Raw genomic sequence first — 23,077 nt, forward strand, 5'->3', positions numbered from 1 at the left:
TAGATTCTTCTACTGTATTATTGATTGTATGTTTGTTTATTCCATGTGTAACTCTGCTGTTTTATGTGTCGAACTGCTTTGCTTTATCTTGGCCAGGTCACAGTTGCAAATGAGAACTTGTTCTCAACTAGCCTACCTGGTTAAATAAAGGTGAAATAAAATAAAATGGAAAAGTAGACTGGCTAACCACTCACACCCACCAGATAGAATAATAGGCCGTCAAAACACTGACACCCATCTACATGGAACGGTAGTCTAGCAACCCACTCACACCTACCTACATGGAAAAGTAGGCTGGCTAACCACTCACAACCATCAACATGGAATTGTAGGATACCTAATCACTGTCGTGTCTTTGGCTATGCCGGATTATGATATGATATGTGATATGACATGCTATATGTGATATGACATGCTATAACCACTAACCCACCTACATGGAATAGTAGGCTGGTTAACCACTAACCCACCTACATGGAATAGTAGGCTGGTTAACCACTAACCCACCTACATGGAATAGTAGGCTGGTTAACCACTAACCCACCTACATGGAATAGTAGGCTGGTTAACCACTCACATCCATCTACATGGAATAGTAGGCTGGTTAACCACTCACATCCATCTACATGGAATAGTAGGCTGGTGAACAACTCACATCCATCTACATGGAATAGTAGGATACCTAACCACTCACACCAATCTACATAGAATAGTAGGCTGGCTAACCACTCACATCCACCAACATGGAATAGTAGGCTGGCTAACCACTCACATCCATCTACATGGAAGAGTAGGCTGGCTAACCATTCACATCCATCTACATGGAATAGTAGGCTGGTTAACCACTCACATCCATGGAATAGTAGGCTGGTTAACTACTAACCCACCTACATGGAATAGTAGGCTGGTTAACCACTCACATCCATGGAATAGTAGGCTGGTTAACCACTAACCCACCTACATGGAATAGTAGGCTGGTTAACCACTCACATCCATGGAATAGTAGGCTGGTTAACCACTCACATCCATCTACATGGAATAGTAGGCTGGCTAACCACTCACATCCATCTGCATGGAATAGTAGGATACCTAACCACTCACACCAATTTACATAGAATATTCAGCTGGTTAACCACTCACATCCACCTACATAGAAAAGTAGGCTGGCTAACCACTCACATCCATCTACATGGAATAGTAGGCTGGCTAACCACTCACATCCACCTACATAGAAAAGTAGGCTGGCTAACCACTCACATCCATCTACATGGAATAGTAGGCTGGCTAACCACTCACACCCATCTACATGGAATAGTAGGCTGGCTAACCACTCACATCCATCTACATGGAATAGTAGGCTGGCTAACCACTCACACCCATCTACATGGAATAGTAGGCTGGCTAACCACTCACATCCACCTACATAGAAAAGTAGGCTGGCTAACCACTCACATCCATCTACATGGAATAGTAGGCTGGCTAACCACTCACACCCATCTACATGGAATAGTAGGCTGGTTAACCACTCACATCCATCTACATAGAATAGTAGGCTGGTTAACCACTCACACCAATCTACATGGAATAGTAGGCTGGTTAACCACTCACACCCACCTACATGGAATAGTAGGCTGGTTAACCACTCACACCCACCTACATGGAATAGTAGGCTGGCTAACCACTCACATCCATCTACATGGAATAGTAGGCTGGTTAACCACTCACACCAATCTACATGGAATAGTAGGCTGGTTAACCACTCACACCCACCTACATGGAATAGTAGGCTGGTTAACCACTAACCCACCTACATGGAATAGTAGGCTGGTTAACCACTCACATCCATGGAATATTAGTCTGGTTAACCACTCACATCCATCTACATGGAATAGTAGGCTGGTTAACCACTAACACACCTACATAGAATAGTAGACTGGCAAACCACTAACCCACCTACATGGAATAGTAGGCTGGCTAACCACTCACACCAATCTACATGGAATAGTAGGCTGGTTAACCACTCACATCCATCTACATGGAATAGTAGGCTGGCTAACCACTCACATCCATCTACATGGAATAGTAGGCTGGCTAACCACTCACACCCACCTACATGGAATAGTAGGCTGGCTAACCACTCACACCAATCTACATGGAATATTAGGCTGGTTAACCACTCACATCCATCTACATGGAATAGTAGGCTGGCTAACCACTCACATCCATGGAATAGTAGGCTGGTTAACCACTAACCCACCTACATAGAATAGTAGGCTGGCTAACCACTAAACCACCTACATGGAATAGTAGGCTGGTTAACCACTCACATCCATGGAATATTAGTCTGGTTAACCACTCACATCCATCTACATGGAATAGTAGGCTGGTTAACCACTAACACACCTACATAGAATAGTAGACTGGCAAACCACTAACCCACCTACATGGAATAGTAGGCTGGCTAACCACTCACATCCATCTACATGGAATAGTAGGCTGGCTAACCACTCACATCCATGGAATAGTAGGCTGGTTAAACACTCACACCAATCTACATGGAATAGTAGGCTGGTTAACCACTCACATCCATCTACATGGAATAGTAGGCTGGCTAACCACTCACATCCATGGAATAGTAGGCTGGTTAAACACTCACACCAATCTACATGGAATAGTAGGCTGGCTAACCACTCACACCAATCTACATGGAATAGTAGACTGGTTAACCACTCACATCCATCTACATGGAATAGTAGGCTGGCTAACCACTCACATCCATCTACATGGAATAGTAGGCTGGCTAACCACTCACACCCACCTACATGGAATAGTAGGCTGGCTAACCACTCACACCAATCTACATGGAATAGTAGGCTGGTTAACCACTCACATCCATCTACATGGAATAGTAGGCTGGCTAACCACTCACATCCATGGAATAGTAGGCTGGTTAACCACTAACCCACCTACATAGAATAGTAGGCTGGCTAACCACTAACCCACCTACATGGAATAGTAGACTGGCAAACCACTTACACCAATCTACATGGAATTATGATAAGCTGTAGACCACACTATTGACCAAGAGAGTTCTCATCTATAATATTCATAGCCGTCTATTTACCACCACAGAATGATGTTGGCACTAAGACCGCTCTCAACCAACTCTATAAGGCCATAAGCAAACAAGAAAATGCTCACCAAGAAGCGTCGCTCCTAGTGGCCGGGGACTTTAATGCAGCCACACTTGAATCTGTTTTATGAAATTTTACCAGCATGTCACATATGCATCCAGAGAAAAACCAATCCTAGACCACCTTTATTCCACACACAGAGATGCATACAAAGCTCTCCCCTGCCCTCCATTAGACAAATCTGACCATAATTCTATTCCTGCTTACAAGCAAAAACTAAAGCAGGAAGTACCAGTGACTCGCTCAAAACGGAAGTGGTCAGATGACGCGGATGCTACACTACAGGACTGTTTTGCTAGCACAGACTGGAATATGTTCCGGGATTCATCCAATGGCATTGAAGAGTACACCACCTCAGTCATCGACTTCATCAATAAGTGCATTGACAACGTCATCCCCACAGTGATTGTACGTACATATCCCAACCAGAAGCCATGGATTACAAGCAACATCTGCATCGAGCTAAAGGCTAGATTTGCCGCTTTCAAGGAGTGAGAGACTAATCCGGACGCTCATAAGAAATCCCATTATGCACTCAGACCAACCATCAAACACGCAAAGCGGCAATACAGGATTAAGATTGAATCCTACTACACTGGCTCCGACACTCGTCGGATGTGACAGGGCTTTGAAAACTATTACAGACTACAAAGGGAAACCCAGATGTGAGCTGCACATTGACGCGAGCATACCAGATTAAATAAATGCCTTTTATGCTCACTTTGAGGCAAGCAACACTGAAGCATTCACGAGAGCACCAGCTGTTCTGGATGTATGTGTGATAACATTCTTGTTAGCCGATGTGAACAAAACCTTTAAACAGGTCAACATTCACAAAGCCGCTGGGCCAGACGAATTACCAGGACGTGTACTCAAATCACGCGCTGACCAACTGGCAAGTGTTTTCACTGACATTTTCAACCTCTCCCTGACCAAGTCTGTAATACCTACATGTTTCAAGCAGACCACCATAGTCCCTGTGCCTAAGGAAGCGAAGGTCACCTGCTTAAATGTTTACCGCCCCGTGGCACTCACGTCGGTAGCCATGAAGTGCTTTGAAAGGCTGGTCATGGCTCACGTCGACAGCATCCTTCCGGATACCCAGGACACACACTCCAATTCGCATACCGCCCAGACAGATACACAGATAACGCAATCTCAATTGCACTCCACACTGCCTTTTCTCACCTAGACAAAAGGAACACCAATGTGAGAATGCTGATTTTTGACTATAGCTCTGTGTTCAACACCATAGTGCCCACAAATCTCATCACTAAGCTAGGGACTCAGGGACTAAACACTTCCCTCTGCCACCTTATCCTGGACTTCCTGACGGGCAGACCCCAGGTGGTAAGAGTGGACAACAACATGTCTGCCACGCTGATCCTTAACACGGGGGCCCCTCAGGGGTAGGTACATTGTCCCCTCCTGTATTCTGTTCACCCATGACTGCGTGGCCAAACACAACTCCAACACCATCAATAAGTTTGCTGACAACACAACAGTGGTAGTCCTGATCACCAACAACGATGACACGGCCTCAGGAGGTCAGAGAACTGGCAGTGTGGTGCCAGGACAACAACCTCTCCCTCAATGTGAGCAAGACAAAGGAGCTGATCGTGGACAACAGGAAAAGGTGAGCCGAACAGGCCCCCATTCAGGGCTGTAGTGGAGCGAGTCAAGAGTTTCAAGTTCCTTGGTGTCCACACCACCAATGAAATATCATGGTCCAAACATACCAAGATAGTCGTGAAGAGGGCATGACAAAACCTTTTCCCCCTCAGGAGACCCCCCAAGCCATAAGACGATTGAACAATTAATTAAATTGCCGCCAGACAATTTACATTGACACCCCTCCCCTCCCTTTTGTACACTGCTGCTACTCGCTGTTTAGTATCTATGCATAGTCACTTCACCCCTACCTACTTGTACAAATTACCTCAACTAACCTGTACCCCCGCACACTCAGTACCGGTGCCCCCTGTATATAGCCTCATTATTGTTATTCTTATTGTGTTAGTTTATATTATTACTTTTTATTTGAGTCTTTTTTACTTTTTATTTTTTGAACTGCGCTGTTGATTAAGGGCTTGTAAGTAAGCATTTCACAGTAAAGTCTACGCAATGTCGGCGCATGTGACAAATAAAGTTTGATTTGATTAGTAATCTGACTAAACACTCCCTAACCACTCATCCATCTACATGGAACAGTAGGCTGGCTAACCACTCACAACCATCTACATGGAACAGTTCGCTGGCTAACCACCCACAACCATCTACATGGAACAGTAGGCTGGCTAACCACTCACAACCACCTACATGGAATAGTAGGCTGGCTAACCAATCACAACCACCTACATGACAGACTTCTACCATACCTCTAACAGACTCATTATAACATCAGCAGATGACAGGTGAGTGATGCAGACTACTCTGCTTCATTAACTATTCATCTGTAGTTTTACACAAACAAACACACCACACACACACCTGATATGCCAGGATAGTGGGTTCAATTACCGGTTCAATTCTCGGCACCATCCACACGTAAAAAATGATGGGCACAAGAATGTAAGTCACTTTGGTTAAAAGTGTCTGATAAATTATACAATATACTGTACATACACGCACTACCGTTCAAAAGTTTGGGGTCACTTAGAAATGTCCTCGTTTTTGAAAGAAAAGCACATTTTTTTGTCCATTAAAATAACATCAAAGTGATCAGAAATACAGTGTAGACATTGTTAATGTTGTAAATTACTATTGTAGCTGGAAACGGCAGATTTTTTAATGGAATATCTACATAGATGTACAAAGGCCCATTATCAACAACCAGCTAACGTTGTGTTAGCTAATCCGAGTTTATAATTTTAAAAGGCTAATTGATCATTAGAAAACCCTTTATGTTAATTAATTATGTTAGCACAGCTGAAAACTGTTGTCCTTAAAGAAGCAATAAAACTGGCCCTTTTTTTTTTGAATAGATGAGTATCTGGAACATCAGCATTTCTGGGTTCGATTACAGGCCAGAAACAAAGAACTACTTCTGAAACCCGTCAGTCTATTCTTGTTCTGAGAAATGAAGGCTATTCCATGCGAGAGAAAAAAGCCATCTCTGTCCAGTGTGTTATTTTCCCCATCTTAATATTTTCTTTTTATTGGCCAGTCTGAGGTATGTTTTTTTCTTTGCAACTCTGCCTAGGCCAGCATCCCGGAGTTGCCTTTTCGCTGTTGACATTGAGACTGGTGTTTTGCGGGTACTATTTAATGAAGCTGCCAGTTGCGGACTTGTGAGGCGTCTGTTTCTCAAACTAGACAATAATGTACTTGTCCTCTTTCTCAGTTGTGCACCGGGGCCTCCCACTCCTCTTTCTATTCTGGATAGAACGAGTTTGCGCTGTTCTGTGGAGGGAATAGTACACAATGTTGTACGAGATCTTCAGTTTCTTGGCAATTTCTCACACGTAATAGCCTTCATTTCTCAGAACAAGAATAGACTGACGAGTTTCAGATGAAAGTACTTTGTTTCTGGCCATTTTGAGCCTGTAATTGAACCCACAAATGCTGATGCTCCAGATACTCAACTGGTCTAAAGAAGGCCAGTTGTATTGCTTCCTTAATCAGGAAAAAAGTTTTCAGCTCTGCTAACATAATTGCAAAAGGGTTTTCTAATGATTAATTAGAATTTTAAAATGATAAACTTGGATAAGCTAATACAACACGCCATTGGAACACAGGAGTGATGGTTGCTGATAATGGGCCTCTGTACTTGGATTAGCTAACACAACGTGCCATTGGAACACAGGAGTGATGGTTGCTGATAATGGGCCTCTGTACGCCTATGTAGATATTTGTTTCCAGCTACAATAGTCATTTACAACATTAACAATGTCTACACTGTATTTCTGATCAATTTGATGTTATTTTAATGGACAAAACATTTGAGCATTTGATTTTCTTTCAAAAACATGGAAATTGCTAAGTAAACCCAAACTTTTGAATGGTAGTATATATATATATATATATATATCACACACAAGCATACACACAGCTTACCTTCCAGTTGGTAGTCCAGTGAGATATCAGAGGGGGCCTGTAGAACAGCAGATCTCCTGTAGACAACATGGACTCTGCCCTGGTCCTCATGTTCCTGAGTCCCTCTCTCCAATGGCTCAATGAAGTACTCATCTGAGTCTGTCCGGATCATACCAGCCTGAAGAGAGAGCGGGAAAAGAGTCAGAGAGAATCTATATATGACCAAATGGGTGATTCTTCAGAAGTGATGCACAATGGGAATGGAAATGAAAGGGATTCCTAGTCAGAGGAGCCTCTTAAAGAAGAAGTTACAGGTCTGTGAGAGCCAGATATCTTGCTTGTTTGTAGGTGACCAAATACTTATTTTCCACCATAATTTGCAAATAAATTCATTACAATGTGATTTTCTTGATTTTTTTCTAATTTTGTCTGTCATAGTTACCTCAAGTGTACCTATGATGAAAATTACAGGCCTCTCTCATCTTTTTAAGTGGGAGAACTTGGTGGCTGACTAAATACTTTTTTGCCCCACTGTACATATCTACCTCAAATACCTTATTATTATCTATCCTGACGCCTAGTCACTTTACCCTGCCTTCATGTATTTACCCTGCCTGCATGTACATATCTACCTCAAATACCTTATTATTATCTATCCTGATGCAATGTCACTTTTCCCTGCTTTCATGTACGTACACTACATGACCATAAGTATGTGGACACCTGCTCACCCAACATCCCATTCCAAAATCATGGGCATTAACAAGGAGCTGTTCCCCACTTTGCTGCCATAATAGCCTCCACTCTTCTGGGAAGGCTTTCCACTAGTTGTTGGAACATTGCTGCGTGGACTTGCTTCCATTCAGCCACAAGAGCATTAGTGAGGGGTGATTAGCACTGATGTTGGGTGATTAGGCCTGGCTCGCAGTTGGAATTCCAATTCATCCCAAAAGTGTTAGATGGGGTTGAGGTCAGGGTTCTGTGCAGGCCAGTCAAGTTCTTCCACACGGATCTCACCAAACCATTTCTGTATGGACCTCGCTTTGTGCATGGGGGCATTGCCATGCTGAAACAGGAAAGGGCCTTCCCCAAACTGGCCAAAAAGTTGGAAACACAGAATCGTCTAGAATATCATTGTATGCTGTAGCGCTAAGATTTCCCTCCACTGGAACTAAGGGGCCTAGCCCAAACCATGAAAAACAGCCCCAGACCATTATTCCTCCTCCAAACATTGCAGCTGGCACTATGCATTGGGGCAGGTAGCGTTCTCCTGATTTCCACCAAACCCAAATGCGTCCATCGGACAGCCAGATGGCGCCGGAAGGGATGGCTGCCGTTTAAAGGGCTCCTAACCAACTGTGCTATTTTGTTAATTTTTTTTTCACATTGTTTGTAACTTACTTTTTTACTTATTTTGTACATAATGTTTCTGCTACTGTTTCTTATGACCGAAAATAACTTCTGGACATCAGAACAGCGATTACTCACCTCGAACTGGACAAAGATTTTTTCTTTAACAAGTCCGACGCAAAGGATATACTGCTTTCTCGGGAACGGGCCAGATCCCCGTCATTTGCATGTAGAAAAGACGGAGAAAAAGGGGGTGGAGGTCAGGCTGCCTTCTGAGAATTCGTAGGTGAGTAAACCTCCACTACCATCGGTTCTATTGGCCAACGTGCAATCATTTTGCTTGCAAGCAAAAACAGAAGCAGGAAGTACCAGTGACTCACTCAATACGGAAATGGTCAGATGATGTCTATGCTACAGGACTGTTTTGCTAGCACATACTTTAATATGTTCCGGAATTCATCCAATGGCATTGAGGAGTATACCACCCAACCAGAAGCCATGGATTACAGGCAACATCCACATCGAGATAAAGGTTAGAGCTGCCGCTTTCAAGGAGCAGGACATAAGAAATCCCTTAACGCCCTCAGACGAACCATCAAACAGGCAAAGCGGCAATACAGGATTAAGATTGCATCCTACTACACCGGCACTGACGCTCGTCGGTTGTGGCAGGGCTCGAAAACTATTACAGACTACAAAGGGAAACCCAGCCGCGAGCTGCCCAGGGAGTGGTCTGAGTCGGGAAGGGAAAAGTGAAAACGTGTTATTGGTAGAGGCATTTAGCACTATTTCTTATTGGTCTATTCACTAATTTACCTCCTGGGGATTTCACCAGGCAGGCCAAAACTCCATTCAACCAAAACAGGCTGACATTTCAGGCAGTCTTTTCAAACAGCTTTTATGCTAAAAGGGCATTATAGCCCCATATTGGCTTTGTTGCATCACTGACAGGAGAGAACATTTTGGAACTCCCAAAAATGGCTGAATTTACAGAGTAGCTCCGAGTCTGAGAATGAGTTTACAGAGAATGAAATAATATTAGTTAGGGAGCCAATAAACCTACTGAAGCCGTTCATGTTCAAGCCGATCGTTGCCCCAGATCAAAGAGTCCTAGGAGCCGTAACAACAGACATGCTGCCTGAAACACCTCAGCTAGAGGTTCAGCGTAGCCAAACACAAACTGGTGTTAGTGGGGATGCTGTCAGATTTTTAAAATTTCTTATCTTTATTTAACTAGGCAAGTCAGTTAAGAACAAATTCTTATTTACAATGACGGCCTACCCTGGCCAAATCCTAACAACGCTGGTCCAATTGTGCACCGCCCTACGGGACTCCTAATCACAGTCGGTTGTGATACAGACTGGAATCGTACCAGGGTCTGTAGTGACGCCTCTAGCACAGATGCAGTGCCTTTGACCGCTGTGCCACTCAGGAGCCCCTCAATACAGGCTGGCAGATAATGGCAGCATCATGATTCATGAAATCTCATTCTAACCAATAATGGGGCATGCTCATTATAAATACATTGTGATTTAGTTTCAGTATCAGACTAACTTTTCTTATGAATTTATTTGCAGAGCATACAGGCTGGCAGTTTGTCGCCAGTTCACCCTGTGGGCACAAGGGAGAATTAGACGAGGAGTACGGCATGTCATCCCTGCATGTGTCGTCTCTTCCATAAAGTGTGCATACCCAGAAGCAAAGGCATTCACATAGGGTTTGAGTTTGAATAAAACAGTTCACTTAGTAAATCGAGCCTGATGTCATTCTTTTCAAGACATAGACCTAATGACTGCACCTTATGTATAACAACAGGTCCAAGCGTAACCAGATAAACTTGCTTTGAAGATAAAACTACTTTCAACATGCACTAAACCTGTGTCCCTGTTGCTAAAGTAGTAACTTTGGTTGCTATCCTTGGAAAGGAATGGTAACTACATTGGACAGCTAGGTGGCAGAATCAAAGTAGAATTTAATAATATAGACAAGTGGAAACAGATCATAGAAACAGGATTACAATTTTGATATCATGGATGGTCAGTCCTTGTATCTATAGCTCTTGTCTATGAATTTGAGAGTGGTTACATTTCTCCAGCCCCATCCCTCAGCTTTTACTGAAAGAGGAGCAGGGAGACACTTTGTAATTGTTTCTACTGCTGATTGCCACTTTAAGAAGTTAAGATGCAGGCAAATTACATACCAAAATACTTTACACATACTATATCGCCAAACCCACTGGCTCCAGAACATCTAGAAGTATTTGCTAGGTAAAGCTCCACCTTATCTCAGCTCACTGGTCACAATAGCAGCACCCACCCGTTGCACGCGCTCCTGCAGGTATATTTCACTGGTCACCCCCAAAGCCAATTCTTACTTTAGCCGCCTTTCCTTCCAGGTCTCTGCTGCCAATGACTGGAACAAACTGCAAAAATCACTGAAGCTGGAGACTCATATCTCCCCTCACTAGCTTTAAGCACCAGTGGTCAGAGCAGCTCACAGATCACTGCACCTGTATATAGCCCATCTGTAAATTGCTCATCCAACTACCTCATCCCCATGCTGTTATTTATTTTATTTAGCTCCATTGCACCCCAGTATCTCTACTTGCACATTCATCTTCTGCACATCTATCACTCCAGTGTTTAATTGCTATATTGTAATTATTTCGCCACTATTGTCTATTTATTGCCTTACCTCCATTATCCTACCTCATTTGCACACAATGTATATAGACTTTTTCAATTTTATTATTGACTGTATGTTTGTTTATTCCATGTGTAACTGTGTTGTTGTTTGTTTTGCACTGCTTTGCTTTATCTTGGCCATGTCACAGTTGTTAATGAGAACTTGTTCTCAACTAGCCTACCTGTCAAATAAAGAAAAAATATATACAGCTGAAGTCGGAAATTTACATACACCTTAGTCAAATACATTTAAACTCCGTTTTTCACAATTCCTGACATTTAATTCTAGTTCAAATTCCCTGTCATTAGGTCAGTTGGGATCACCACTTTACTTTAAGAATGTGAAATGTTAGAATAATAGTAGAGAGAATTATTTATTTCAGCTTTTATTTATTTCATCACATTCCCAGTTGGTCAGGAGTTTACATACACTCAATTAGTATTTGGTAGCATTGCCTTTAAATTGTTTAACTTGGGTCAAATATTTCGGGTAACTTTCCACAAGCTTCCCAAAATAAGTTTGGTGAATTTTGGCCCATTCCTCCTGACAGAGCTGGTGCAACTGAGTCAGGTTTGTAGGGCTCCTTGCTCGCACACACATTTTTCAGTTCTGCCCACAAATGTTCTATAGGATAGTGGTCAGGGCTTTGTGATGTCCACTCCAATACCTTGACTTTGTTGTCCTTAAGCCATTTTGTCACAACTTTGGAACTATACTTGGGGTCATTGTCCATTTGGAAGACCCATTTAAGACCAAGCATTAACTGATGTCTTGAGATGTTGCTTCAAAATATCCACATAATTGTCCTTCCTCATGACGCAATCTATTTTGTGAAGTCCACCAGTCCCTCCTACAGCAAAGCACCCCCACAACATGATGCTGCCACCCCTGTGCTTCCCAGTTGGGATGGTGTTCTTCGGCTTGCAAAACCCACCTTTTTCCTCCAAACATAACGATGGTCATTATGGCCAAACAGTTCTATTTTTGTTTCATCAGACCAGAGGACATTTTTCCAAAAATGTCTATGTGGACATCTTGCTTTGTCTATTTGATGACAAATACTTACAGTAGGCCTACATAGTATTTTTCTCAGCACATAAGATGCATATGCTGTTGCCTGAGGTCCATATCAGGAACTTGATATGCTAAATGTGACCCGATTCAAGAAACTAGGTGTATGTCACGACATCACACAAGAGCTGTTTGAACTTAACTGTGGTGTTGGGAGGTATTGGTGGGACTGTGATGTACTGTGGTGTTGGGAGGTATTGGTGGGACTGTGATGTACTGTGGTGTTGGGAGGTATGGGTGGGACTGTGATGTACTGTGGTGTTGGGAGGTATTGGTGGTATAGGACTGGGTCTGATGTAAAGGCCTGGGTCTGAGGTATAGGACTGGTTGTAGAGGGTGGGTCTGAGGGAGAGAGGTGTCGGTCAAGCAGACCGCACCTCCCTGCCAAAACAAACAGCCTGCTGGACTGAAGCGGTCCCGTTCTCTGAGACGGCCTCTCCAGTCTCCACTTCAGAACTTGCTTTATTAAAAAAAAAAAATTTTAAAAGCCACTTTTAAAAAGCCTGGATTCAGACAGGACACTGCCACCTTTCATCGGGTGTGTTGTTTAAAGGTGTATTTAGTTTAGAAATGTGTGCAAACCTTCGTCATCATTACTTGCCATTTTTATCCACCCTTAAAAAGGAACTTTAAAGAAAAACTACAACGGCAAACGTCTTCAGATTTGAAAAAACTAAAAAGAGGTAGAAGTGAAAGTCACCTGTCGGCGGAGAAAAAATTATATCTGTATTTCTGGGCGGGAAAATAAAATAAAGATCAAGAAAATATTTCACAAACGTACTTAGAAAACTGACCATATTAGAGGGCTCCTACATTGGAGTTGTAGCTTGGGGAGCATATCACAGGAGCAAAGGGAAATATGTTCTCCTCACACAAGAGCTCAGCAGATATCATGTCTTCTCTCCTGAACTACAGATGGCTCTCTAAACTCTCTACCTCACTCTGTTAATGAAATACAAGAACTGGCAGAACTATCCTGAAGGGAATATTCTGGAAAAATTTTGAGACCATGAGTAGGAGTCAGTAGTAGTAGGCAGGAGGTCAGTAGGTGGTAGTAGTAGTAGGTAGGAGGTCAGTAGGTGGTAGTAGTAGTAGGCAGGCGTTCAAAAGGTAGAAGTAGTAGTAGGTAGGAGGTCAGTAGGTGGTAGTAGTAGTAGGCAGGAAGTCAGTAGGTGGTAGTAGAAGTAGGCAGGAGGTCAGTAGGTGGTAGTAGTAGTAGGCAGGAGGTCAGTAGGTGGTAGTAGTAGGCAGGAGGTCCGTAGGTAGTAGTAGTAGGCAGGAGGTCAAAAGGTAGAAGTAGTAGTAGGTAGGAGGTCAGTAGGTGGTAGTAGTAGTAGGCAGGAAGTCAGGAGGTGGTAGTAGTAGTAGGCTGGAGGTCAGTAGGTGGTAGTAGGTGGTCCTTCTGTAGCTCAGTTGGCTTACATGACTGTAAGTCATGTAAGTCATGTAAGTCTGCTAAATGGCATATATTATTATATTATATTGTTATTATATATAGTAGTAGTAGGCAGGAGGTCAGTAGGTAGCAGTAGTAGGCAGGAGGTCCGTCGGAGTCAGTAGATAGTAGTAGTAGTAGGCAGGAGGTCAGTAGGTGGTAGTAGTAGTAAGCAGGAGGTCAGTAGGTGGTAGTAGTAGGCAGGAGGTCAAACGGTAGAAGTAGTAGTAGGTAGGAGGTCAGTATGAGTCATAAGGTAGTAGTAGTAGGCAGGAGGTCAGTAGGTAGTAGTAGTAGGCAGGAGTCAGTAGGTAGTAGTAGTAGTAGGCAGGAGTCAGTAGTAGGCAGGAGTCAGTAGGTAGTAGTAGTAGGCAGGAGGTCCGTAGGTAGTAGTAGTAGGCAGGAGATAGGAGGTAGTAGTAGTAGGCAGGAGTCAATAGGTAGTAGTAGTAGGCAGGAGGTCCGTAGGTAGTAGTAGTAGGCAGGAGTCAGTAGTAGGCAGGAGTCAGTAGGTAGTAGTAGTAGTAGGCAGGAGTCAGTAGGTAGTAGTAGTAGTAGGCAGGAGTCAGTAGGTAGTAGTAGTAGTAGGCAGGAGTCAGTAGGTAGTAGTAAGCAGGAGGTCAGTAGGTAGTAGTAGTAGGCAGGAGTCAGTAGGTAGTAGTAGTAGGTAGGAATCAGTAGTAGGTAGGAGGTCAGTAGGAGTCAGTAGTAGGCAGGAGGTCAGTAGGAGTCATAAGGTAGTAGTAGTAGGCAGGAGGTCAGTAGGAGTAATAAGGTAGTAGTAGTAGGCAGGAGGTCGGTTGGAGTCAGTAGGTAGTAGTAGTAGGCAGGAGGTCAGTAGGTGGTAGTAGGAAGGAGTCATTAGGTAGTAGTAGCAGTAGGCAGGAGTCAGGAGGCAGTAGGTAGTAGTAGTAGGCAGGAGGTCAGTCGGAGTCAGTAGGTAGTAGTAGGTAGGAGGTCAGTATGAGTCATAAGGTAGTAGTAGTAGGCAGGAGGTCAGTAGGTAGTAGTAGTAGGCAGGAGGTCCGTAGGTAGTAGTAGTAGGCAGGAGTCAGTAGGTAGTAGTAGTAGTAGGCAGGAGTCAGTAGGTAGTAGTAAGCAGGAGGTCAGTAGGTAGTAGTAGTAGACAGGAGTCCGTAGGTAGTAGTAGTAGGCAGGAGTCAGTAGGTAGTAGTAGTAGGCAGGAGTCAGTAGGTAGTAGTAGTAGGCAGGAGGTCAGTAGGTAGTAGTAGTAGGCAGGAGGTCAGTAGGTAGTAGTAGTAGGCAGGAGTCAGTAGGTAGTAGTAGTAGTAGGCAGGAGTCAGTAGTAGGCAGGAGTCAGTAGGTAGTAGTAGTAGGCAGGAGGTCCGTAGGTAGTAGTAGTAGGCAGGAGTCAGTAGGTAGTAGTAGTAGTAGTAGACAGGAGTCAGTAGGTAGTAGTAGGCAGGAGTCAGTAGGTAGTAGTAGTAGGCAGGAGATAGGAGGTAGTAGTAGTAGGCAGGAGTCAATAGGTAGTAGTAGTAGGCAGGAGGTCCGTAGGTAGTAGTAGTAGGCAGGAGTCAGTAGTAGGCAGGAGTCAGTAGGTAGTAGTAGTAGTAGGCAGGAGTCAGTAGGTAGTAGTAGTAGTAGGCAGGAGTCAGTAGGTAGTAGTAGTAGTAGGCAGGAGTCAGTAGGTAGTAGTAGTAGGCAGGAGGTCAGTAGGTAGTAGTAGTAGGCAGTAGGTCAGTAGGTAGTAGTAGTAGGCAGTAGGTCAGTAGGTAGTAGTAGTAGGCAGGAGGTCAGTAGGTAGTAGTAGTAGGCAGGAGGTAGTAGGTAGTAATAGTTGGCAGGAGTCAGTAGGTAGTAGTAGTAGGCAGGAGGTCAGTAGGTAGTAGTAGTAGGCAGGAGTCAGTAGGTAGTAGTAGTAGGCAGGAGGTCAGTAGGTAGTAGTAGTAGGTAGTAGTAGTAGGTAGGAGTCAGTAGTAGGCAGGAGGTCAGTAGGAGTCATAAGGTAGTAGTAGTAGGCAGGAGGTCCGTTGGAGTCAGTAGGTAGTAGTAGGTAGGAGTCAGTAGGTAGTAGTAGTAGGTAGGAGTCAGTAGGTAGTAGTAGTAGGCAGGAGTCAGTAGGTAGTAGTGGTAGGCAGGAGGTCAGTAGGTAGTAGTAGTAGGCAGGAGTCAGTAGGTAGTAGTAGTAGGTAGGAGGTCAGTATGAGTCATAAGGTAGTAGTAGTAGGCAGGAGGTCAGTAGGTAGTAGTAGTAGGCAGGAGTCAGTAGGTAGTAGTAGTAGTAGGCAGGAGTCAGTAGTAGGCAGGAGTCAGTAGGTAGTAGTAGTAGGCAGGAGGTCCGTAGGTAGTAGTAGTAGGCAGGAGTCAGTAGGTAGTAGTAGTAGTAGTAGACAGGAGTCAGTAGGTAGTAGTAGGCAGGAGTCAGTAGGTAGTAGTAGTAGGCAGGAGATAGGAGGTAGTAGTAGTAGGCAGGAGTCAATAGGTAGTAGTAGTAGGCAGGAGGTCCGTAGGTAGTAGTAGTAGGCAGGAGTCAGTAGTAGGCAGGAGTCAGTAGGTAGTAGTAGTAGTAGGCAGGAGTCAGTAGGTAGTAGTAGGCAGGAGTCAGTAGGTAGTAGTAGTAGTAGGCAGGAGTCAGTAGGTAGTAGTAGTAGGCAGGAGGTCAGTAGGTAGTAGTAGTAGGCAGTAGGTCAGTAGGTAGTAGTAGTAGGCAGTAGGTCAGTAGGTAGTAGTAGTAGGCAGGAGGTCAGTAGGTAGTAGTAGTAGGCAGGAGGTAGTAGGTAGTAATAGTTGGCAGGAGTCAGTAGGTAGTAGTAGTAGGCAGGAGGTCAGTAGGTAGTAGTAGTAGGCAGGAGTCAGTAGGTAGTAGTAGTAGGCAGGAGGTCAGTAGGTAGTAGTAGTAGGTAGTAGTAGTAGGTAGGAGTCAGTAGTAGGCAGGAGGTCAGTAGGAGTCATAAGGTAGTAGTAGTAGGCAGGAGGTCCGTTGGAGTCAGTAGGTAGTAGTAGGTAGGAGTCAGTAGGTAGTAGTAGTAGGTAGGAGTCAGTAGGTAGTAGTAGTAGGCAGGAGTCAGTAGGTAGTAGTGGTAGGCAGGATTCAGTAGGTAGTAGTAGTAGGCAGGAGTCAGTAGGTAGTAGTAGTAGGTAGGAGGTCAGTATGAGTCATAAGGTAGTAGTAGTAGACAGGAGGTCAGTAGGAGTCAGTAGGTAGTAGTAGGCAGGAGGTCAGTATGAGTCATAAGGTAGTAGTAGTAGGCAGGAGTCAGTAGTAGGCAGGAGGTCAGTAGGTAGTAGTAGTAGGCAGGAGTCCGTAGGTAGTAGTAGTAGGCAGGAGTCAGTAGGTAGTAGTAGTAGTAGGCAGGAGTCAGTAGTAGGCAGGAGTCAGTAGGTAGTAGTAGTAGGCAGGAGGTCCGTAGGTAGTAGTAGTAGGCAGGAGTCAGGAGGCAGTAGTAGTAGTAGGCAGGAGTCAGTATAGGCAGGACTCAGTAGGTGGTAGTAGTAGTAGGCAGGAGTCAGGAGGCAGTAGTAGGCAGGAGTCAGTAGGTTGTAGTAGTAGTAGACAGGAGTCAGTAGGTAGTAGTAGGCAGGAGTCCGTAGGTAGTAGTAGTAGGCAGTAGGTCCGTAGGTAGTAGTAGTAGGCAGGAGTCAGTAGTAGGCAGGAGTCAGTAGGTAGTAGTAGTAGTAGGCAGGAGTCAGTAGGTAGTAGTAGTAGTAGGCAGGAGTCAGTAGGTAGTAGTAGTAGTAGGCAGGAGTCAGTAGGTAGTAGTAGTAGGCAGGAGGTCAGTAGGTAGTAGTAGTAGGCAGGAGGTCAGTAGGTAGTAGTAGTAGGCAGGAGGTAGTAGGTAGTAATAGTTGGCAGGAGTCAGTAGGTAGTAGTAGTAGGCAGGAGATAGGAGGTAGTAGTAGTAGGCAGGAGTCAATAGGTAGTAGTAGTAGGCAGGAGGTCCGTAGGTAGTAGTAGTAGGCAGGAGTCAGTAGTAGGCAGGAGTCAGTAGGTAGTAGTAGTAGTAGGCAGGAGTCAGTAGGTAGTAGTAGTAGTAGGCAGGAGTCAGTAGGTAGTAGTAGTAGTAGGCAGGAGTCAGTAGGTAGTAAGTAGTAGGCAGGAGGTCAGTAGGTAGTAGTAGTAGGCAGTAGGTCAGTAGGTAGTAGTAGTAGGCAGTAGGTCAGTAGGTAGTAGTAGTAGGCAGGAGGTCAGTAGGTAGTAGTAGTAGGCAGGAGGTAGTAGGTAGTAATAGTTGGCAGGAGTCAGTAGGTAGTAGTAGTAGGCAGGAGGTCAGTAGGTAGTAGTAGTAGGCAGGAGTCAGTAGGTAGTAGTAGTAGGCAGGAGGTCAGTAGGTAGTAGTAGTAGGTAGTAGTAGTAGGTAGGAGTCAGTAGTAGGTAGAAGGGCAGTAGGAGTCAGTAGTAGGCAGGAGGTCAGTAGGAGTCATAAGGTAGTAGTAGTAGGCAGGAGGTCCGTTGGAGTCAGTAGGTAGTAGTAGGTAGGAGTCAGTAGGTAGTAGTAGTAGGTAGGAGTCAGTAGGTAGTAGTAGTAGGCAGGAGTCAGTAGGTAGTAGTGGTAGGCAGGAGGTCAGTAGGTAGTAGTAGTAGGCAGGAGTCAGTAGGTAGTAGTAGTAGGTAGGAGGTCAGTATGAGTCATAAGGTAGTAGTAGTAGACAGGAGGTCAGTAGGAGTCAGTAGGTAGTAGTAGGCAGGAGGTCAGTATGAGTCATAAGGTAGTAGTAGTAGGCAGGAGTCAGTAGTAGGCAGGAGGTCAGTAGGTAGTAGTAGTAGGCAGGAGTCCGTAGGTAGTAGTAGTAGGCAGGAGTCAGTAGGTAGTAGTAGTAGTAGGCAGGAGTCAGTAGTAGGCAGGAGTCAGTAGGTAGTAGTAGTAGGCAGGAGGTCCGTAGGTAGTAGTAGTAGGCAGGAGTCAGGAGGCAGTAGTAGTAGTAGGCAGGAGTCAGTATAGGCAGGACTCAGTAGGTGGTAGTAGTAGTAGGCAGGAGTCAGGAGGCAGTAGTAGGCAGGAGTCAGTAGGTAGTAGTAGTAGTAGACAGGAGTCAGTAGGTAGTAGTAGGCAGGAGTCCGTAGGTAGTAGTAGTAGGCAGTAGGTCCGTAGGTAGTAGTAGTAGGCAGGAGTCAGTAGTAGGCAGGAGTCAGTAGTAGGCAGGAGTCAGGAGGCAGTAGTAGGCAGGAGTCAGTAGGTAGTAGTAGTAGTAGACAGGAGTCAGTAGGTAGTAGTAGGCAGGAGTCAGTAGTAGGCAGGAGTCAGTAGTAGGCAGGAGTCAGGAGGCAGTAGTAGGCAGGAGTCAGTAGTAGGCAGGAGGTCAGTAGGTAGTAGTAGTAGGCAGGAGTCCGTAGGTAGTAGTAGTAGGCAGGAGTCAGTAGGTAGTAGTAGTAGTAGGCAGGAGTCAGTAGTAGGCAGGAGTCAGTAGGTAGTAGTAGTAGGCAGGAGGTCCGTAGGTAGTAGTAGTAGGCAGGAGTCAGAAGGCAGTAGTAGTAGTAGGCAGGAGTCAGTATAGGCAGGACTCAGTAGGTGGTAGTAGTAGTAGGCAGGAGTCAGGAGGCAGTAGTAGGCAGGAGTCAGTAGGTAGTAGTAGTAGTAGACAGGAGTCAGTAGGTAGTAGTAGGCAGGAGTCCGTAGGTAGTAGTAGTAGGCAGTAGGTCCGTAGGTAGTAGTAGTAGGCAGGAGTCAGTAGTAGGCAGGAGTCAGTAGTAGGCAGGAGTCAGGAGGCAGTAGTAGGCAGGAGTCAGTAGGTAGTAGTAGTAGTAGACAGGAGTCAGTAGGTAGTAGTAGGCAGGAGTCAGTAGTAGGCAGGAGTCAGTAGTAGGCAGGAGTCAGGAGGCAGTAGTAGGCAGGAGTCAGTAGTAGGCAGGAGTCAGTAGTAGGCAGGAGTCAGTAGTAGGCAGGAGTCAGGAGGCAGTAGTAGGCAGGAGTCAGTAGGTAGTAGTAGTAGTAGACAGGAGTCAGTAGGTAGTAGTAGGCAGGAGTCCGTAGGTAGTAGTAGTAGGCAGTAGGTAGTAGTAGTAGGTGTCACGAATATTACCGAAGGTGACTCCCCTTCTTGTTCGGGTGGCGCTCGGCGGTCGTCGTCGCCGGTCTACTAGCTATCGCCGATCCGTTGTTCTGTGTTCGTTTAGTTTTGTCTAATTGGTAGCACCTGTTTCTAGTTTGATTGTTAGGATAGGGTATATATAGTCTGTTTAGCCCGCTTCTGTTTCGTGCGGGCTTGTTCGTCTGTTTTGTTGGTTGATTGTATTTTGTTGTATTTTGGGTTACACGCTGTCCGGTTATATTTCTGTTATTTTGTGTTTTCACTTTGTACATGTTGTGTTTCGGGACATTAAAGCGTGTTGTTTTTCCCACATCTTTGCTCTCTGTGCCTGACTCCACACCTCTTCACTCATAACTGTGACAGTAGGCAGGAGATAGGAGGTAGTAGTAGTAGGCAGGAGTCAGTAGTAGGCAGGAGTCAGTAGGTAGTAGTAGTAGGCAGGAGGTCCGTAGGTAGTATTAGTAGGCAGGAGGCAGTAGGTAGTAGTAGTAGGCAGGAGGTCAGTAGGTAGTAGTAGTAGGCAGTAGGTCAGTAGGTAGTAGTAGTAGGCAGTAGGTCAGTAGGTAGTAGTAGTAGGCAGGAGGTCAGTAGGTAGTAGTAGTAGGCAGGAGGTCAGTAGGTAGTAGTAGTAGGCAGTAGGTCAGTAGGTAGTAGTAGTAGGCAGTAGGTCAGTAGGTAGTAGTAGTAGGCAGGAGGTCAGTAGGTAGTAGTAGTAGGCAGGAGGTCAGTAGGTAGTAGTAGTAGGTAGGAGGTAGTAGTAGTAGGCAGGAGTCAGTAGGTAGTAGGTAGGAGTCAGTAGGTAGTAGTAGGTAGGAGTCAGTAGGTAGTAGTAGTAGGCAGGAGTCAGTAGTTGGCAGGAGGTCAGTAGGAGTCATAAGGTAGTAGTAGTAGGCAGGAGTCAGTAGTTGGCAGGAGGTCAGTAGGAGTCATAAGGTAGTAGTAGTAGGCAGGAGGTCAGTAGGAGTCATAAGTTAGTAGTAGTAGGCAGGAGGTCAGTAGGTGGTAGTAGGAAGGAGGTCAGTAGGAGTCATTAGGTAGTAGTAGCAGTAGGCAGGAGTCAGGAGGCAGTAGGTAGTAGTAGTAGGCAGGAGGTCAGTCGGAGTCAGGAGGCAGTAGTAGTAGGCAGGAGGTCAGTCGGAGTCAGTAGGTAGGAGGTCAGTATGAGTCAAAAGGTAGTAGTAGTAGGCAGGAGATAGGAGGTAGTAGTAGTAGGCAGGAGTCAGTAGCAGGCAGGAATCAGTAGGTAGTAGTAGTAGGCAGGAGGTCAGTAGGTAGTAGTAGTAGTAGGCAGGAGTCAGTAGGTAGTAGTAGTAGGCAGGAGTCAGTAGGTAGTAGTAGTAGGCAGGAGTCAGTAGGTAGTAGTAGTAAACAGGAGTCAGTAGGTAGTAGTAGTAGGCAGTAGGTCAGTAGGTAGTAGTAGTAGGCAGGAGGTCAGTAGGTAGTAGTAGTAGGTAGGAGGTAGTAGTAGTAGGTAGGAGTCAGTAGGTAGTAGTAGTAGGTAGGAGTCAGTAGGTAGTAGTAGTAGGTGGGAGTCAGTAGGTAGTAGAGGTAGGTAGGAGTCAGTAGGTAGTAGTAGTAGGTAGGAGTCAGTAGGTAGTAGTAGTAGTCAGGAGTCAGTAGGTAGTAGTAGTAGGCAGGAGGTCAGTAGGTAGTAGTAGTAGGCAGGAGGTCCGTAGGTAGTAGTAGGCAGGAGTCAGTAGGTAGTAGTAGTAGTAGGCAGGAGTCAGTAGTAAGCAGGAGTCAGTAGGTAGTAGTAGTAGGCAGGAGTCAGGAGGCAGTAGTAGTAGTAGGCAGGAGTCAGTAGTAGGCAGGAGTCAGTAGGTAGTAGTAGTAGGCAGGAGGTCCGTAGGTAGTAGTAGTAGGCAGGAGTCAGGAGGCAGTAGTAGTAGTAGGCAGGAGTCAGTAGTAGGCAGGAGTCAGTAGGTAGTAGTAATAGTAGTAGGCAGGAGTCAGTAGTAGGCAGGAGTTAGTAGGTAGTAGTAGTAGGCAGGAGGTCCGTAGGTAGTAGTAGTAGGCAGGAGTCAGGAGGCAGTAGTAGTAGTAGGCAGGAGTCAGTAGGTAGTAGTAGTAGGCAGGAGGTCCGTAGGTAGTAGTAGTAGGCAGGAGTCAGTAGGTAGTAGTAGTAGGCAGGAGGTCCGTAGGTAGTAGTAGTAGGCAGGAGTCAGGAGGCAGTAGTAGTAGTAGGCAGGAGTCAGTAGGTAGTAGTAGTAGGCAGGAGGTCCGTAGGTAGTAGTAGTAGGCAGGAGTCAGTAGGTAGTAGTAGTAGGCAGGAGGTCCGTAGGTAGTAGTAGTAGGCAGGAGTCAGTAGGTAGTAGTAGTAGGCAGGAGGTCCGTAGGTAGTAGTAGTAGGCAGGAGTCAGGAGGCAGTAGTAGTAGTAGGCAGGAGTCAGTAGTAGGCAGGACTCAGTAGGTGGTAGTAGTAGACAAGAGTCAGTAGGTAGTAGTAGGCAGGAGTCCGTAGGTAGTAGTAGTAGGCAGGAGTCCGTAGGTAGTAGTAGTAGGCAGGAGGCAGTAGGTAGTAGTAGTAGGCAGGAGGCAGTAGGTAGTAGTAGTAGGCAGGAGGTCAGTAGGTAGTAGTAGTAGGCAGTAGGTCAGTAGGTAGTAGTGGTAGGCAGTAGGTCAGTAGGTAGTAGTAGTAGGCAGGAGGTCAGTAGGTAGTAGTAGTAGGCAGGAGGTCAGTAGGTAGTAGTAGTAGGCAGGAGGTCAGTAGGTAGTAGTTGTAGGCAGGAGGTCAGTAGGTAGTAGTAGTAGGCAGGAGGTCAGTAGGTAGTAGTAGTAGGTAGGAGTCAGTAGGTAGTAGTAGTAGGCAGGAGTCAGTAGGTAGTAGTAGTAGGTAGGAGTGAGTAGGTAGTAGTAGTAGGTAGGAGTCAGTAGGTAGTGGTAGTAGGTAGGAGTCAGTAGGTAGTAGTAGTAGGTAGGAGTCAGTAGGTAGTAGTAGTAGTCAGGAGTCAGTAGGTAGTAGTAGTAGGCAGGAGGTCAGTAGGTAGTAGTAGTAGGCAGGAGGTCCGTAGGTAGTAGTAGTAGGCAGGAGTCAGTAGGTAGTAGTAGTAGGCAGGAGTCAGTAGTAGGCAGGAGTAGGCAGGAGTCAGTAGTAGGCAGGAGTCAGTAGGTAGTAGTAGTAGTAGGCAGGAGGTCAGTAGGTAGTAGTAGTAGGCAGGAGGTCCGTAGGTAGTAGTAGTAGGCAGGAGTCAGTAGTAGGCAGGAGTCAGTAGGTAGTAGTAGTAGTAGGCAGGAGTCAGTAGGTAGTAGTAAGCAGGAGGTCAGTAGGTAGTAGTAGTAGGCAGGAGTCAGTAGGTAGTAGTAGTAGGTAGGAGTC

General features: G+C 45.4%; 1 protein-coding gene across 1 annotated transcript in view; it reads right to left on the reverse strand.

Moving 5' to 3' along the window:
- The window catches only part of adamts3 (ADAM metallopeptidase with thrombospondin type 1 motif, 3), a 210,783-nt gene that overhangs the window by 127,587 nt on the left and 60,119 nt on the right, over window positions 1-23,077 (reverse strand). The window contains exon 5 of the mRNA XM_046348366.1: window positions 7,251-7,407. Coding sequence (XP_046204322.1) covers window positions 7,251-7,407 — 157 coding nt within the window. The remainder of the gene's footprint in view (window positions 1-7,250; window positions 7,408-23,077) is intronic.

The sequence above is a fragment of the Oncorhynchus gorbuscha genome, linkage group LG05, assembly GCF_021184085.1.
Source record: "Oncorhynchus gorbuscha isolate QuinsamMale2020 ecotype Even-year linkage group LG05, OgorEven_v1.0, whole genome shotgun sequence".
Taxonomy (NCBI): Eukaryota; Metazoa; Chordata; class Actinopteri; order Salmoniformes; family Salmonidae; genus Oncorhynchus; species Oncorhynchus gorbuscha.